The 18,000-nt window shown below is 39.8% G+C and overlaps 1 protein-coding gene and 1 pseudogene across 2 annotated transcripts; both read left to right on the forward strand.

Moving 5' to 3' along the window:
* The first annotated feature begins 3,253 nt into the window (after positions 1 to 3,253).
* LOC145502047 (low-density lipoprotein receptor-related protein 6-like) lies at positions 3,254 to 11,336 on the forward strand (annotated as a pseudogene). The gene is made up of 6 exons (XR_014051288.1): positions 3,254 to 3,647; positions 5,317 to 5,442; positions 5,920 to 6,323; positions 8,863 to 9,263; positions 9,399 to 9,524; positions 11,176 to 11,336. The product of XR_014051288.1 is annotated as a low-density lipoprotein receptor-related protein 6-like (transcript).
* A 1,977-nt stretch (positions 11,337 to 13,313) lies between these two features.
* On the forward strand, positions 13,314 to 17,964 carry LOC145502048 (netrin receptor UNC5B-a-like). Its single transcript, XM_081481348.1, has 6 exons — positions 13,314 to 13,333; positions 14,193 to 14,352; positions 15,399 to 15,819; positions 16,380 to 16,621; positions 16,976 to 17,126; positions 17,909 to 17,964. The coding sequence occupies exons 1-6, from the start codon at positions 13,314 to 13,316 to the stop codon at positions 17,962 to 17,964; spliced, it is 1,050 nt and encodes a 349-aa protein (XP_081337474.1).
* The last annotated feature ends 36 nt before the right edge of the window (positions 17,965 to 18,000 follow it).

Consider the following 18,000-nt stretch of genomic DNA (forward strand, 5'->3'; position numbering starts at 1 on the left):
CATTGCTTGACTGCTGCGCCTGATTACTGGTCCAAAATAGGTTAAACACATAAATTCAGAGTACTCTTACCTGAAAACTCGAGCTCCCAACAGAACGTTTTCGACACGCGTAGTCGATAAACTCTTTCACTGGCGAGAGAAGCAGGATTTAGCTTCGCTGATCGTTCGGTAACAGTTTGGTGTGATGTCTAACGACTTTACCGACGAAATCAAATGTATACGTAGATTTAGATGTCTAGTACCGTCGTCTAAATCCGAAACGAGACCCGTAGACGTTCAATTATCGTTCGTGTAAAACCGAGAGAAAATGGATATTATTCTTTGGAATATTTTCTGACTATGAACATCGGACGATTTCTGTTCCGGACTACCAGTCAGAGGACACCGAATAGTTCCGAACACAATCCGAAAATTGGACACTGCTTACTTACGCATTTGATGACATTCTGGCTTCAGCTGCCTAGCAGCAGTAGCCACAAAAACCGCTCTAAGAATGAATGAAAACCATGTCTGCACACGGCAAGTTGGATAAAGTAAAGAATGAAAGAACGGGTCAGTAGGGTATTTTGCGAGTTGTATAGTTGCGTGTTTCGATTATTACAACATTTTTTACGTGTACATTTTACCTTATGGTTGACTTGAATTGATAAATCACGATCGATCGTAACGTGCCTGGCAAAATTTTGTCTATTCCTCGGCAGCCAAAATTACTTTTCTGAGGAAGGTGTACTTGCTGACTAGTGTAAAAAGGTAAGGTCTGCAATCGAGCCAAGTGGCCAATCAGGCCGGAGCTTATCCCGGTTTCCGTAGCATGAAGCGACTAGGAGTATTTCTACTCCCCCCAACGCCCTGGATGGGATGCTAGTCCATCACAGGGTTACCCTCAGCATTAAACCATGTATACACCTGGGTGGAGAGAGGCACTGTGAGAGTAAAATGCTTTGTCCAGGAACACAACGCAATGTCCCCAGCCAGAGTTTGAACTCAGACTATTCGATTCGGAGACGAGCGTACTAACCATGAGGCCACCGCGCCTCCACAGCGTTTGCTTACTGGTACTCCAATAATCATAGACTCCAGTCTCGCAGCTCGCCACTCGCAACTCGCAAATCGCAACTCGCACACCGCAACTCGCAAATCGCAAATCGAAAATCGCAATTCGCAACTCGCAACTCGCATCTGGCATCTGGCAACTGGCAACTGGCAACTGGCAACTGGCAACTGGCAACTGGCAACTGGCAACTGGCAACTGGCAACTCGCAACTCGCAACTCGCAACTCGCAACTCGCAACTCGCAACTCGCAACTCGCAACTCGCAACTCGCAACTCTCCAATTCGCATTCTTTTCACACTTATAGAACTACAGCTGAACTACAGTCCTCGGTATAACAAACAATATTCTTCGCCCCAGCAAATAATGAAATGTATGGAAAAAACCTCGATAAAATGAAACCTCGTTAAAGCGAAAATATTCTTCTAGTCTTCCCTGAAGTAATCTTCATTTGAAACGTTAGCGTTCAAACATGGCTACTTTCCCAACTTTTACAGGAAGCCGTATAACTAATTTTTATGCACCCGCATATAGAGAGTAATTGCAGGCAGTTACTAATTTCGTAGCTCAAATTGGTCGAGTTTAAAATTTGTAATTTTAACCTCGTCAACTTATCTGGTCAATTTTAATATTTGTAACCCCAAGTGTCTACAGTTAGCCTTTTCAATTTGCCTTTACAATTAGCCTTTGCAATTCATCTTCCAGTACTCTTGATGAACTTTTAGTGAGTTCTTCTGCGCAATTACATTTTCTCTTAATTTTTGGTCTTTAGCCACCTTATGGAGTCCTCCGTTCTTGCTGGTGTCAAACACCACAGACATTGTAGCCATCGACTACAAAACTGCGGAAGTTCGTTCCATAATTTCCGGTTTATCAACAGCTGTTGCCCTAGGTATCCACTTCAGTCTTGGTTTCATATTCTGGAGTGATACAGCAGAGCGAAACATCAAACGTTTCCGCACTGACATGGCAAGCACGACAACAATTATCACCGATATTGGAGTTTGCGATGGGCTGGCGGTGGACTGGAGGGTGTCACAGCTGTATTGGACCGATATGACGCATGGTACCATATCAGTATCAGACCTGGATGGCAATAACCAAGGTCTTTTAATTAACTCGAGCCTCGATGAACCTCAAGCAATAGCTCTGGATCTCGATAACGGGTATGTACAATCACATTAATTATAATTAACTACTCCGCACCCGTGTGCGTGGTACGCCCCAGAGCGATAGCTCTGAATCGTGATAACAGGTAAGTATTATTTAACAAATGAATTCGAAGAGGTCGAAAGCACTTTAAAAATGTCGAGTTTCTAAATAAAACATGCATTATGAAAAGAAACTAGCGATCTGCCTACGTTCCCTGGCTGAGCAGTTTAATTTTTCTATTACAAACGGCTATTTATACCTAATCGTACATTGTTCACGGTACGCTTCAGCGGCATATATGTCAGGCGAGTTTCGTCGAGCAATGGTTCGTATTGTGGCATAACGTAATCAAGACAAAATACCCATGGCGAGAGCAAACGAACCAGATATGCCCCCCCAAGTGTATCATAAAAGGTACGATTAGGTATTACCGTATACAAATTTGGCCAAGCGAGCATGACATCGTAGCCATATCAGGTGAGTGACTTGATATCGCAGGATATCAGGACAGTGGAAAAGGCTTCTGATTGGCTTACTGCGAAATTGGGTACAGTAGTGCGCAAAACTGTTACTCTCTTAACGCTTTTTGCCATTTGTCCCACTAGTTGGTGTCAACTTCTAGATAGGGGCTTATTAAAGACATTAGTATAGTTGACACTGTGGAGTGTTTCTGCCGGCAATGGGAATGATGCATTAATAATCAGAAAAACTGAGTGGCAAAACAGCTAATGGAATTCTATTGAATTACCTTCTCCAGTATTTGTTAGAGAATGTTGGTCCAGATCATATGCATTAACATTATTATTTTCTCAAGAGTAAGCGACACATTCCGTCGAACGTACACTGTCGATCTGTTTTTATTTTTGTTACTTTTTGTTCCAAATAATAAAGCCGGGCACGTATTCAGTCAGTCAACTATCATTTAACTTAACCACGCGTTTCCTGTTAATCCGTGTGCAGAGGTTCACAAGTCACAGATTTCAGTAAACTTGCAATTGGAGGTAGGCGAAAATTTCATGTATTAATTTAAACTCGTGATCTTACAGATTAATGATCTGGAGTGACACGGGAAGCTATCCAAAAATTGAGAAAGCTTCTCTGAGTTGAAATCATAGAGTCACCGTTGTGACAACATATCTCTTTTATCCGAATGGTATCGACCTTGACGGAGGAAATAAACGCATCTTTTGGGTGGATGCAGGATATGACAGAGTGGAGTCCGTCAGCTATAATGGCAGCAACAGGAAGACACTTTTTCAGCAAGGTGGCTTACACCCATCTGGATTGGTGTTGATTGCCCCTTTCCTGTTTTTTACCGCTTGGAGAACGCATCGTGAGGTTCATAAACTGGACGCTTCCTCTGGAGAAGTGCTCCGCAGTTACAGTACCAACGGCGGAACACCTATGAGCATAGTAGCCTATGACAGCACCCAACAACCGCCAGGTATTTAAGTGGCAGTCTCGCTAAAAGCGGTCCACTCGACTTCGGGACCAAAAATAATCTTCCTTCATTTTCTTCTCAGTGAAAGGGTTTGGCACATATGTATTAAAAAAACGCAATTTATTATTTTCAAATTCCTTATTTTTGCTTTGTTACGAGCCTAACTTGAATTTTGCCGACCGTGATCAGAAAGGTAAAACTCACCGATTTTGTGAAGCGTGCTACGTCCCTTAAAATGCAGCTCACGGAATGTTGCTTTCATACGAATTCTAAGGTACATTCATTACTTTGACTGAGAAATATGGAGACTGTTGGGAAAATTTTAAGCCTAAGACTTTCGTCTTCTCCTAGTGTTACTTCTGCGGCAGAATTTATTCAAGGAACTTATCAGGAGGACGGCTAGGGTTAATTTGTGCAGACCGCCATTATTTACTGTTTGGAGTCTCGCAAGTCTTGAGAATTGATCACCTTTAAGGCAACCTTCACCTCTAAACTGATTCTACGGTGTATACTAGTATTAAAGGGAGCTATTTGCCTCTACTCAGATGGGCAACATACGAACCTGAACGGCAGAAGAAGTATTTTCACCGAGTACAAGGGTTATGGAAATGAGCTTTTACACGAGCGATAGTTATGTAAATACACTGACTGTGGCAGATTTTAATCTGCTCTCGCGTGCAAGCCAATGAGATACCCAGCGGTTTGAACTTATAGAATGGTTTATTAAGGTAAAAAATTTACTGTGAATTGCTTTTTTGCCTTCATTTAGAGCCAACTTTTGAGATTTTCTCCCTTTAAATTTGGCTAAATTTTAGTAGGTGAACAAAAGTCTCAGAGTAGGGGGTCTTCCAGCCTCGCTGGTAAGCTCAGATTTTTCCGAAAAATTTCCTCATTTCGTCAATCAAAGTAATGAATGTACGTTAGAATTCGTATGAAAACGAAACTCCGTTAGCTGTATTTTAGGGGACGTAGCACGCTTCGCAAAATCGGTGAGTTTTATGTTTCTGATCACGGTCGGCAACCTTGGTTCGGGCAAAATTTAATTTTGGCTAGCAGCAAAGCAAAAATAAGTTATTGGAAAATAATACATTGCTCTTTTATTCAGATGAGCCAAACTCTTTTCACTGAAAAAAAAAAATGAGGGAAAATTAGTTTGGTCCCCAAGTCGATTGGACCGCTTTTAGCGAGACTGCCACTTCAACGTTTCGACTTTTCAAGCATACAGAAATTTTTAACGATGATTTTTGCTTATAATCTTCACACAGGACATAGTCACATGATTGGGCCACTTACTCGCGCGACCCTCCGCGATAATCTAAAGCAGTCAAATTGTACGTTATCTTTGAAACAAAATAAATTAAAATGTCCTGAGATACCACTGCAGCAGTGTAAACAGATATGTAACTCTCCTGGCGCTGGGGACCAGTTTATTCGGGGTCAATTTTTAATCAACAGGCCCGGCAATTTCTATTTGTGTGTCAGAGATCGAGAAGGTATGCAATACTCGTAGTAGCTGTAGTTGTATACATTTAAGCTGCCTAAAGAAAGTACCTTAGCCCGGGTGTTGATAACAAGATGAAGCAAAAACACATGTTAATTCAACGCGTATGTTTGGTTTTCTTATATTCCCAATGCCTTTAAATCTAACATATCGTTATACTTGTTATTCAAGCATCAAGTCCTTGTGCTGTAAATAATGGAGGATGTAGTCATTTTTGTGTAACGAAAACGTCTGGTTACGAATGTGTATGTCAAACCGGTTTGACTGTGAAGGAAGATGGCAAGACATGTGAAGAAAGTAAGTAATCTTTCCCTTGCAAGATACTCCTTTTAATGTCCTATGAGCACTTTACTGTACTGGAAATGATATAGTTCCATCTATTCCCTGACATTGCTCGTAATTCTCGATGTATGTGTTTTGCTAAGAGAAGGTTAATTTGAGAACACCTTTGTTCATTTTATTTTTTATGGCGTAGCTGATGTGTTTTTATTTTTTATTTTTTTGATTTCAAATTATTTTCACTTTGTAGCGCTTAATCAATCGTCACCGAGGCAAAACCATAGAATAAGGAATAGGGCGGTTTTCAATTGAGTGTCGAAAGTAATCAGGGAATTACTTTGGTTTTGGTTTTGGTTTTACTACAGTTTGAGAATGGCTTAGTAGTCTAATTGGTGAGTGATTGGTTTCGGTTTTGGTTTTACGACACTCAATTGCAATCCGCTCTATCAAGTGCTTGTAAAAGAAACGACTTAGTGTTTGTGATCCAAATTGCAGGAGTGAAGAAGTTTATCCTTTTTGCCGACGCCGAAGACAACTCCACGAATTATATTTCGCTAGACGTCAACTATTACGTCTCTAAAACTTTGTTTAAACGTCGAAGTCAGCGCCCAATTGCATTGGACTTTGATCCTGTCGAAGATCGAGCGTACTGGTCAGAGGTTAATCATGGTGGAATTTTCACTGTTTTTTTTAAACAGAACTTCGGTAAAGATTTTGTTTTACTGTAATGTACAAGAACCTGATGGCTTAGCCATCGACCATGTGGGACGCAACATATATTGGACTGATGCAGGGACCAAAAGGATTGAAGTTGGTCGTCTTGATGGAACAAGTAGGAGAGTGCTGATTAAAGATGGCCTTGAAGAGCCCAGAGCGATTGTCCTAGCCGAGAGAAATGGGTAAATTGAGTCAGTCTCCTTGAAATGCGAATTATCAAAATGGGTGATTTTGCGCGCAGTGATATCTACCTATTACATGAATTTTTTTGCAACAAGTTAATTTTGCGATTTTGAAAAAAATCGCGAAATTAAAGTGGCGCGAACAAGAAGTGGCGCAAACATAACATGACGTGAAAACAAAGGACTCACATTATGTGCTGTTGACATATTGTCCCGCCGTTGCGTTTTTGTTAATTTTGACGTTATTATACCTGTGCACGTAGGTGCCAAACCACCCCCCCCTAATGTTTCATGAAGGCTATGTTTGCTTGGTTTATATATTTCTGAACCAAGTTTAGCAGATGAGCTTTTTTTGTTCTCCAGTTTATTTTAATTTGGAAGTTGTGACAAAATGTCAGATTATGACGTCATAATTGATGACGTCACCAAAACGTGTTCTCATTTTTTGTAAAATGTGATGTAAAGATTATATCATTAGAAAGGCCTTGACTTGAGGAGTAAAATGCCGGAAACCGTTTTTTGCTATGATGATTATTTTTTGAGATATGGTATATTAAATATTTTTTTGTTGTCGCCCCCGGAATTTGCTTAACCATACTGTCCTTGTTAAGTCAGTCTCTCTGGTTTATTTTTTTCAGTTTTATTCTAGGAAGGCTAATAATCTAGAAAAATAGAAAGTTTGATGTTGTCAAAAATCGTGTGGTTTTAGGAATTTGATTTTCGCCTTTGTTAGGATGGTATTAACAGTAAAAAGCAGGTGACGTCACAGGTTATGACGTAACAGAACTAATTTTAACGCAATAACACTAGAGGGATAATTTTTTTATTCCGATTTTCTTCTTTATTTTTGCTTTAGTCATCTCGCACATCACATGTGCAACATAGCTGCATTTGCTGGAACAAAATTACGGCTCCAATTTGAGTTATTTTTCATATTTAAAAATGCCATATTTCATTTAATTTTTGTGATATGGACAAAATGTTTTCAGGTTTCAACTCCCCTTGATGTGCTCTTTCAAACACGTTGTAAAAAATTTGCATATTAAAAACTTCAAAAGTGGCAAAAACATGACGTCATCACTGTGACGTCACAAATTTGACATTTACTAACATTTTTCACGTAAATATAATTGGCAATAGGTCTCCTGCCCATCTGCCAAGTTTGGTGTAGGAAGAGTCAATACTTTTTAAGTAATGCGAAATAATGTGAAATACCCAAGAACTGAAGAAACATTTGGGGGGTGGTTTGGCCCTAAGTGGTGGTAAAGTCGGTTTACTGAATTCAAGATCATGTTAAAGTAACATTGCCAAGGAAACATATTGTGTATTGCTCAAAAGCGCGAAATTAAAGTGATTCAAAATTCAAAGTTTTCGCAAAATCACGGAATTTAAGTGTCGCGAAATATGCGCAGCTCAAAATTGCAAAATAAACGGGTCGCAAAAATTTCATGTAACGGCGGAGCTTCGGCGCCAAGCAGAGCCCCAAACCCCATATAGGAAAGAATAGGAAACCCATGAATTGATTTTCTCATGGTTATCATGGCTAGCGGTATTGCTCGTTGGCGCGTGCGCACGAAGACGACGGAGACGGGCAGTATGGCGGCCACACTCCAGCCAATAGGTTGAAAGAGAAATGCAGCCGTAGTTTATAGCGTTCTCCTTTAGTACTGGACAGCCATGTTATGGTCAGTTGACACCTGTCAAAACAAGGTATCCGCTGACCAGTATCACGTGACCATATCGCAGGCTCAAGTTTAGAGCTCATCAAGGTCACATGTTTCCTTGAACTTGAACGCTGACCAAGTATAGGTTTTCGATTGGATCGCGGGGTCAATTTAGGTTAACTTTTTGTAAACAGGACCTGGTTGCTCGGAAGCGGCTAACACTAACCCAGGATTATAAAAGTTAACCGAAGTATAATTTTTTGAAATGTTTTTCACTGCTTTTGTTTTGTGTATTTTGAAGACCTCGATGTTATTCAAACTCAAAACAGAAGGCCAAACAACATAAACAGAAAACCTTACCATACTGCAACTCAAATCAAAACTCTCGCTTATCCAGGGTTAGCTTAATCAGTTTTCTTAACCCGGCCCAGGAGCTCCGCTTTTAGGCTTGGTCAAACCTGTATATTAAGGATGTGACACCACATTGATTAGTAAGTTCATTGTACCAACAACGTCGCTAAAAGGCGTCATGTATAACAACACCTCTCCACATGAGTTATAGGTACGAAAACGTGTCGCTACACATCGAAGCCTAGTTAAGTGTATTTTTAATGTCGGTTTTATACAGCAAAGAATGTGGACAGGGCAGCCACAGTGAATTGACTTTCTATGATCTTTGGTAGACTTGAACGCTTATATCGTTAGCTGAAAGACTACCAATGTCATTTTGATTCTCGACGCCAAAGTTTTAAAAGTAGGTATACGTCATTGTTATCCCAATGTTGGACTTACCATTTAGAGTACATAATGTAAATTTGTTAGTTTTGTTTTGTTGTTGTCATTTATTTATTTATTTACTTATTTTTTGCTTCCAGTGTGATGTTTTGGTCAGATTGGGGTGCTATTCCAAAGATCGAGCAAGCTGAGATGGACGGTTCGGCAAGACGAACCATTGTAACAGGAAATCTTGGCTGGCCAAATGGGCTCACTTACGACCAAGCGACAAACCATCTGTTTTGGGCTGATGCCAAACTAGACAAAATCGAGGAATTTGACCTCAATGGAGGAAAAAGATCTAGACGGTTAATAGTGTCACCTGTAGCTAATATCCATCCTTATGGACTAGCGATGTATCAGGACATGCTATACTGGACAGACTGGAATACCAAGAGCATTTCACGTTTCAATTTCAGCAGTAGGAAGCAGGAAACGATAATTTATGGCCTTAAAAAACCAATGGATATTCATGTATTTGATCCGTCCTTGATATTTTCAGGTACCTAGGTGTTGTTCTACCTCTTATAAATATGTATAAACTTGTAAAGGAAAAAATGAAGAGTTAGGTGTAAAACTGTATTTTTAATTATTAGGTCAGTAAGGTGTTTTGTTACATCCCTTTATCCATCTTCAGGTCCTCATAATTGTTCTCGAAACAATGGACTTTGTAGCGATCTCTGCCTTCTGAAACCAGGAGGATACCAGTGCGCCTGTCCAACAGGAATTGCCTTGAAATCGGACGGAAAAAACTGTGACTATGGTAAGGCATTTTATTTCAATTCTTCTGCCGCCTTCCGTGAAAAAAAAATCGGAGAGACCACTCCTGGAAAAATTATGTCGCCGTAAAATCTTGATTACCCTGCGTTAATCTCGCTTTTATAGTTTAAAATTTTAAATCTCACTCCTAAAGTGTAACAACTTTCTCATTGTGGATATTTTATCACCGCGACCGATAAAATTCATAGCCTTCGAGCAGGCTGTAGTGTTTAGGTTTCGCACTCAAACGCTGGTTTCTGGTTTTTTGCTTTGGTGCTCGATCGCGAGAGTTTTAGAACATATACACATATTTTAGGATAAATCGCTAACCTTGAGCAGGTTTATCAATGATAATACGTAGACACTCTCTCTGAGTTTTTCTTTTGAAGGAGGCTGTAACACAGTCTACCTATAACATTTTAAATTTAATAGCCATTAAAAACCTAAGTGCAAGATGTAATTTTTTAAGTTTCTTTTGCACCAATAGTGTGAATCGTGCGAATGGTGCGAACGGTGCAAATATTGCAAATAGTGTGAATAGTGCAAATAGTGTGAATAGTGCGAATGGTGCAAATGGTGCAAATGGTGCGAATGGTATGAATGGTGCGAATAGTGCCAGTGGTGCGAATGGTGGGAATAGTGTGAATAGTGCGAATGGTGCGAATGGCGCGAATGGTGTGAATGGTGCGAATGGTGCGAATGGTGCAAATAGTGTGAATATTGCCAATAGTGCATGAATAATGCAAATATTGCAAGTGGTGTGAATGGTGCAAATGGTGCGAATGGTGTGAATGGTGCGAATAGTGCAAATGGCGCGAATAATGTGAATGGTGCGAATGGTCTTAATAGTGCAAATAGTGCAAATGACGTGAATAGTGCGAATGGTGTGGATAGTGCAAATGGTGCGAATGGTGCGAATGGTGCGAATGGTGCGAATGGTGCGAATGGTGCGAATGGTGCGAATGGTGCGAATGGTGCGAATGGTGCGAATGGTGCGAATGGTGCGAATTGTGCCAATAATATCAATGATAATACGTAGACACTCGTCATGACGGAAATCATTTTGAGAACGAAACTTTTAGAAAATGGTGACGTCCCGATAGTCATGTGATTTTCTGTCCGAGATTTCCTCAAACACAAATCCAAAATGACCGGAGATTGTTGCTTTTTAAAAATTATCCAGCATAATGTGGACAGAAAATATTTGATGCATTTTCAGAGTCAAAACGACGTTTTCAAATTTCCTGGACCCAGTGTGGACGGAGCCTAAATGAAAGTTATTTACATGCACTTGTGTCGTTTTTTTTTTTATGGAACGCTAAAGCAACATACGGTTTTGTGCCAATGTGACAAGCTTTCAGCGTTAAATGCCACATGCTTAAAATGTTTAACGTGGGCGATTCAGACTAGTGTGTTAAATTATGCTGTATTTCCTCGATCGTTGCTAATCTAATCAGTTTCAATAGGCGGATTATTAAGTACCCTAGGTTTCCCCAGCACACGGCCTCTCTTCCAGAATGTTTCTCTATAAATAATCTGTTATTCAAAACTTTAAATTATTCGAGGTACGATATATTTATTAAGGAGAACGTACGGTTACATTTCAATTTCTTGGATCCACCCCTCAGTTTGCTAATGCTGTTGTTTTATTGCAGAATTAGAAGAAATTGAAGATACGCCCTACTTAACAACACAGGAGACGCGTAACACTAAAAACCAGGCGTTCGGATTTTTACTAGCCATTGCAGTAGGATCCATTGTATTCATTACGCTGATTGTTGTCCTCCCCGTTCTCGTACATAAACGCTATCTGTAAGTTCGTTAGTGCACAGTAGCAAAAAATGAAATAGTATAGAATAGCAAAGAATAATATAGCAGAGGCACAATAGGACGGTGGCAAAAGCGCGGCATATAAACGAGAACACGGACTACTATGAAACAGTTGAGAATTAGAAAACAAGTACCGTGTTTCTATCGAATTTTGGTATAAATCTACTAGCGTGCTATCACGAATGCCGTTCTCTGATTACCTACGCTACTCACTATCTGTTTAGCAAATAGATTCCATGTTACCGTGCGTCTGTTCAGTAATAGATCACAGATGACGTCAGTCAAAATGTGGTGAGAAAAAAAGTGGCACACGAGGCGATAGCCGAGTGTGTCACGTATTTTCTTACCACATTTTGAAGTCTTCTGTGATCTATTACTGAAAAGACGCGCGGTAACATGGAATTTATTTGTTTTATACGATAAAGAAACAAACTTTTACAGGAAAAGCTTTTTCTATTTCAAAATCTTTCAACATAACTACAAAGCCGGCCTTTTCCCACTTTGGCAAATACGAAAAAAACTATTTGACGTGACATATTGTCTACAATCTTATTGGTTGCTATGCGTAGCGAAGAATTGTGATTGGTCCGGGAAAATCACGCCACTGTCAAACTTGACTCGAAAGTCGCTTCTCGTGGAATGAAAACTTATAGTAGGAAAGCAGATTTCAACTGCGAAATCTACAAATCATGAAGAAAATGCTGGATAAGTCAAGTCAGTTTTTGTCATCAGAGCAGCCCTGTGAGCCGAAAAGCTTGGACGTTACCTTGAATATTGCAGGAGTTGATAAATATGCTTGGAAAAGTTGCGGTTGCGGTCAACCTGGATTCGAGTTTTGAAGTTTTTGTCATCAGAGCAGCCCTGTGAGCCGAAAAGCTTGGACGTTACCTTGAATATTGCAGGAGTTGATAAATATGCTTGGAAAAGTTGCGGTTGCGGTCAACCTGGATTCGAGTTTTGAATGAAAGAAGAGTTAGTGATGGTGGAAATTTGTGTCTTCTGTGGTTTGTGATTCTCAAATCAGTTTGAAATAGTGTCGGAGACACCTTTTAGCTGCGATGCAGTTGGCCGTGAGTTGTAGTGAGCTATACTTTGCCCGCTGCTGTGTCCTGAAACGGATTGGAGCTTTCGCATCGGAAAGTAAGGTTATGTGTATATTTTAACTGATTTTAAGAAGCGGTTTTGATGTTTCATTCCTGACATCAATCAGTGTGTCAACAATTATTTTGAGACTGAGAAAAGTTGAAATTTTTAAGCAAATTAATCTCATAAACATTTTGTTTATTGGGTTTGTTAAATTCGAGATAAAGCAATGGCTCTCGGCTTCCCAAGACCAATTTTGTGTTTGTTTAGTCTCGCTCGACTGCTAACTGAGACTGTTCGAGAATTTTTTCTGAGTCATTTTCTCAAAAAGAAACGGCTTTATCTTTCTTCTTCCTGCTAGACTATGCTTCTCGTACCTGTTCAATGCCCTGACAAGACTTTTTGTACCTTATCTTTTGCCCAGCCATGTGTCATATTATCTAAATTCTCAAAACTTTCCGCCATTTTATAACACAGAGGGAAAAGCTTTGTAATGATGACGTCAATCGTGCGTCTGTCCTCTAATAGATCATAGGCGAGAACCAATCAAAATGCGAGAATAGCTTGGGTTATTATATAATCTGTGATAGAAAGTGAGTAGCATAGCAGTGTGCCGTTGTTAACAAAATGAAGGCCGCTTCTTGGCGTTTTCGAAGTGTCTGTGAAGAGGATTTAGATAAAGTTTCGAACGACTACTAGATATACTAAGACAATTAGATTATGAGCTCGAGATTTCTATGCGTGCACCCTCGTCAACTATCACGCGAAAGAAATCTCGAGCTCATAATCTAATTGTTTAATACATAGAAACAGGATTTTAAACCAATCAGTGCGCGTATTATATTTTCTTAGGGCTGTTTTTAATCAAGAAATAGAAAACATGTACCGTGCTTCCATCGAGTAATAGAAACAGGAGTGGAAGTTTGGGAGAAGAAGAAATGCTGTGGGACCACGAGCCTACAGGCAAGAGTTCCACGGCTTTTTTTCTAATTCTCTCAAACTTACACGAGTGCTTCTATCTTTAAATAAAACAAAAAGATTACGAGATGGAGACTACTATTTCGTGATAGTTTACGAAGGTGCAGCCCGAGTCAACTATCACAGGTAGAAATCAGGAGCGAATAATGTGACTGTTTTAGTATAAATCTACTAGTCGCCCAAACCTTTATCTGAATCATCTTCAAAGACACTTCGAAAACGCAAAGAAGTGACCGCCAGTTCGTTAACAAGCGCACACTGCTAGGCTACTAACTATCTAACACAGAATAGTGATTAGCGTAGCAAATCAGTGAACAGCATCCGTGATAGAATGCTAGTAGTTTTATCAGTACTTAAACCCGACAGAAACACATATTTAGCAGGAGCTGTTTTTCATAATAATGGGATAAGCAAAGAGAATTTACATTTTGATGATCAAAGTAAACAAATGGTTTTCTTTTTTCCTCGTGTTCCCATAGCATTTCTCTCTCTCTCCCAAATGTTTACTTTTGCTTCTTTATCTCGATAGAAACAAGGTACTCGTATTCTATTTCATAATTTTAAATTAACAGGTCGTGTAATAAAACGGTTTTTAATTGAGCAAGTTTGTCCAGGATAATGCTTGAAAATATAGACCTTTTTTCCTGCTCGGTTAGTACTATTAAGAGCTATGATCGTTGTTCTATCGGCATGGCTTTTGCACCTGCAAGAAAAAGATCATGGCAGATTTACAATTGCTGTTTATTCACTTTTCAACTTTTTGAACTTATTCTTTTTGTAGCCTTAGAAGAAAGATAACACCCAATGAAGTTAGACAACTACCGGGTCACACGACGGAGGAAAATACGGTACAACGCAATCCATCAAATCTGGCTGATACACTGATTGGCATTGAAATAATGGACACTTCCCGGTCCAGCTTTAGATCTCCAGGTCTCCAGGTTAAAAGACATTGTTGCTATATATTTAGTGCTCTTTTTGCTACTGTCTACGATGATTTCTACAGGTTGAAGACAAACCCCAAACTGGTAGCTTAGTAAGTCAGTAAAGTAATAATAAACTAACTTTGAAAGTTTAAGTCAACTTTGTAAGTAAGTAGTTTCAAGATTTGGGAATATTGAGACGGATTACGAAACAACTTGCACTTGAGTCTAATATGCAAACATATATCTTATATCTTCCAACCGACTTAAGGGCATCACCCTTGATAGTCGTTGCATGTTAGGTCCTGGTCGCACTTAGCTTAAACAATTTATCCGATGTCGTAAAATGTTGTCTACAATGTTTGTCTTAGAAGTTGTCCAAGACGATTAAAACGTTGCAGTTTCGGGTCGCACTTGAGGACAAAATTGTCTGTGACATCAATCTATAGTGGAAAACCCTTTCAGTGTTTGTCAGACTAGTCACTGTATACTACGCGAGCATTCTTGTATATATTTCCCTTTTTTTTATGCAAAGGGAATTGCAGAACAGGTTGCCATGAATCAACGTGAAATTGCTTTTTTTCTCGCTTTCTATTTGTATCGTCTTAACATGGGTGCAGCTAATGATACACAGAGAGTCATTCTCCTTTCTTTCATGACGTAAATACGAGCATTTCAAGGACAAACATGTTGATGCTAAAATTGCTGCAGTTGTACATCATTGTACTGATGGTGACCCCAAAACAACTGCCCTGTGCTGTACCTCTCCTGCCTATCTTAAGGGTTATCTGAGACGTTATCCCAAAAGGGAAAATTTGATCGAAAACCTGAATCATGACTAGATATGGGTGACACACACACTGCTCCCAGGCAGGACGACGGCTTCTTTGAAGATTTGTATCCTTGGGCAAGTTTTTGTCCTTGCAGAGACAAGTAGGTCACATTTGGCATGGTCAACTGATGATGGTAACCTGACAGTTTTCAAACTTGTAATTTGTCTTAATTAATTAAGTGCGACCCGGGCCTTAGTCATGGGCTACTACTTTTTTCTTTTATATTCACAGATTGAAAATGAGGCAGAGCAGGGTACACCAGACTGCAGTAACGAAACTCTACGCAGTCACCTTCCCACGTCATTTCCAAAATACATCACAAAATTAGAGGCTACGTTCAGCTGTATTGGTGGAGAGTTGAGTGCACCATTGGACTCTGACGTACGCATAATCGTTCCTAGAGGTGCGATTCCCGTTGGAATAAACCAACATGTCTTCTTTGGAGTGTTCTTTGACGAGACAGCATTGTTGCGGAATATCCCGGAAGCACCCGATAAGACTCTTATTTCTCCCGTTATTGAATGTGGACCTCATGACATCCATTTTTCAAGGCCAGTAGAAATTATCGTTCCACATTGCCTTTGCTTGAGCGAGGCTAAAAGGGAATGGATAACTGTCTACAGATGTGGTAAGTTTTCTGCTGAAGTCAAAGGTAGTTTGTTTGTTTTACGTACGAGTCGAAATTTCAAACTAGTTGTTTTCCTAGTGAGTCAGGCTATGTTCGTGGATACTAAATGGTAAATGGTGCTTGATCACTTTAACTATCCAGTGTCTGAACGAAACAATATTTTGTGGCGGTGTCCAGGCACCAGTGCTTGGGTAGCAAGTGTGAACACAGCCTTAGTGAGTTCTGTTCATCCTAAGGACTTCATGAGTTTTGACTCATGATACTTCACACGTTCTCCTCCAATAGTAAAACGTATTTGAGTTGGGATGCATAACAAGTCTCTCTTTAATTGTCAACAATGTCATGAATGAACGCTCATAATCTTCCATACATACCAAAAGAAGATTTAAATTTCGAGGTCCCCACAATAGTTGCAATAACTGGCACAGGCATAGGCTTAGGTATAGACCTAAGGAAAGACATGGCACGGTTTTTAGCTACCTGTAAGTAAAGACAAAGGAAAAGCATCGAGCACTAGCACAAACTCATTACCGAGGCTTGTCAGTGATTGTTTTTAATGACATTAAATCATAATCTGCTACCAGGTCGCTTAGGTTGGGAGAGAGTGGCCAATGAATCGGAAAATAGCAGTCAGTCCAAGTGCTGGTTTACGGTGAAAAATGACTCTATTCGCATAAAAACCAAGACGTTTTCTCTCTGGAGCATATTTTGCTGTGGCGGGCCAAGGAGGAAGAGAGCGACAGTTTTTTCCAGCAGGCCGAATCCCAAAAGCGACCTTATTTATGTACGATTCTACGTCTACAGTGATAACGAGGATTCTAAGAGGGTAGGTGATCTGTTGAACGACATTGAAGAGTTAAGTTAGAGTGCTAAAATATGCATGTCGTGAGTGATTGTGGATCCATTAAGTGGTTCTAATTCATGCTCAGTTCATATGTATACACCGACAGATCTATCATCGTTATCTTTCAATTTATGAGGAGATGGTTGGATGCATGCATGGTTAATTAGTGATTTTAAGAAGGAATGGATGGATGGGACATTAAATGGTTCAGTAGATAGAATACCGGAGCTTTTTTTGTAGAAGTTGTTTGTTGTTGTATATACAATGGAAGTAGTTATTTGCTATGACACTTTTGTATTTGCCATTTACTTGCATATGTGTCTTGCTTTTCACTAGCGCGTGGAGTTGATAAATAGAGAACGGTTTCCTGGATCGAAGCCAGCCAAGGAGAAGCCCTTCAGAATGTACAAGGACAACACACCGATCACAGTGAAACTCACCAAACTTGAAGATGGTTGGGAATTGGACAAGACCAAACGATACGCAGGTATAAACTGTAACTTTTATTCCAAAAAGGGAGCTTTTACCTAGGTATCACGATTGATAGATAGCAGATAGAAGATCTTTTTTAGTTTAGACTAACCTCACAAACGTGCAAAAAAGTCGCTCTACCTCTCCACTACCCCTACGTATAATCCGGGATGGTAAATGTTGTTGTTGTTGTTGTTATTTTTATTATTATTTTTTTTTTTATATTTTGGTGAAAACATCTCATACTGAAAATGAGAACGACTGGCACAGATGGGAGAAATATCTACTCCTGGCTTCTTTCACATCGTTGTCTTGCACATTTCACAACTCTTTTTTAAGCTATAATGCTAAACATTACAAAACACAGGAAGGAATAAAACCTACCAATAGAGTAGCCAACACTACAAAATTGAGATCTTAGCAGGACATGTATCCAAGAAGGTTATGGCTCAGTACTCGGGGGCAAAGTTGGCAGAAGGAAGACATTTAAAGTGTGGACTGAGAATTAGTGGCCCAATCGTTCGGTTCAGATTTACTTCAGAGCCCCTTTCATACACATTATCTAGGACATTCCACTAGCTCAGGCGAATTAATCTTGCGATTCCCCCTTATGAACTCACACGTCCAATATAAAATCTCCCTTGTTTGAGGCCTCTGAGAGTAGCGAGAAACAAACAAATAAGTTGTAAGTTCCTTTGATATCTTTATTCTCACAATCTTTAATAGCAGCAATCATAACCCTTTTTCTAGAAATGCTCTAACCCCTGACTAGGTCGTTGCGTTTTATCACTTGTACAGGTATACAACTACGAGAGAGCCAACGGAAATGGTTTTCGGTCAGAGGACTCCTGTGATTTTGCTGTGAAACCAGAGGACGGTCGAGATGTGAA

This window comes from Orbicella franksi, chromosome 11 (genome assembly GCF_964199315.1).
Source record: "Orbicella franksi chromosome 11, jaOrbFran1.1, whole genome shotgun sequence".
Lineage (NCBI taxonomy): Eukaryota > Metazoa > Cnidaria > Anthozoa > Scleractinia > Merulinidae > Orbicella > Orbicella franksi.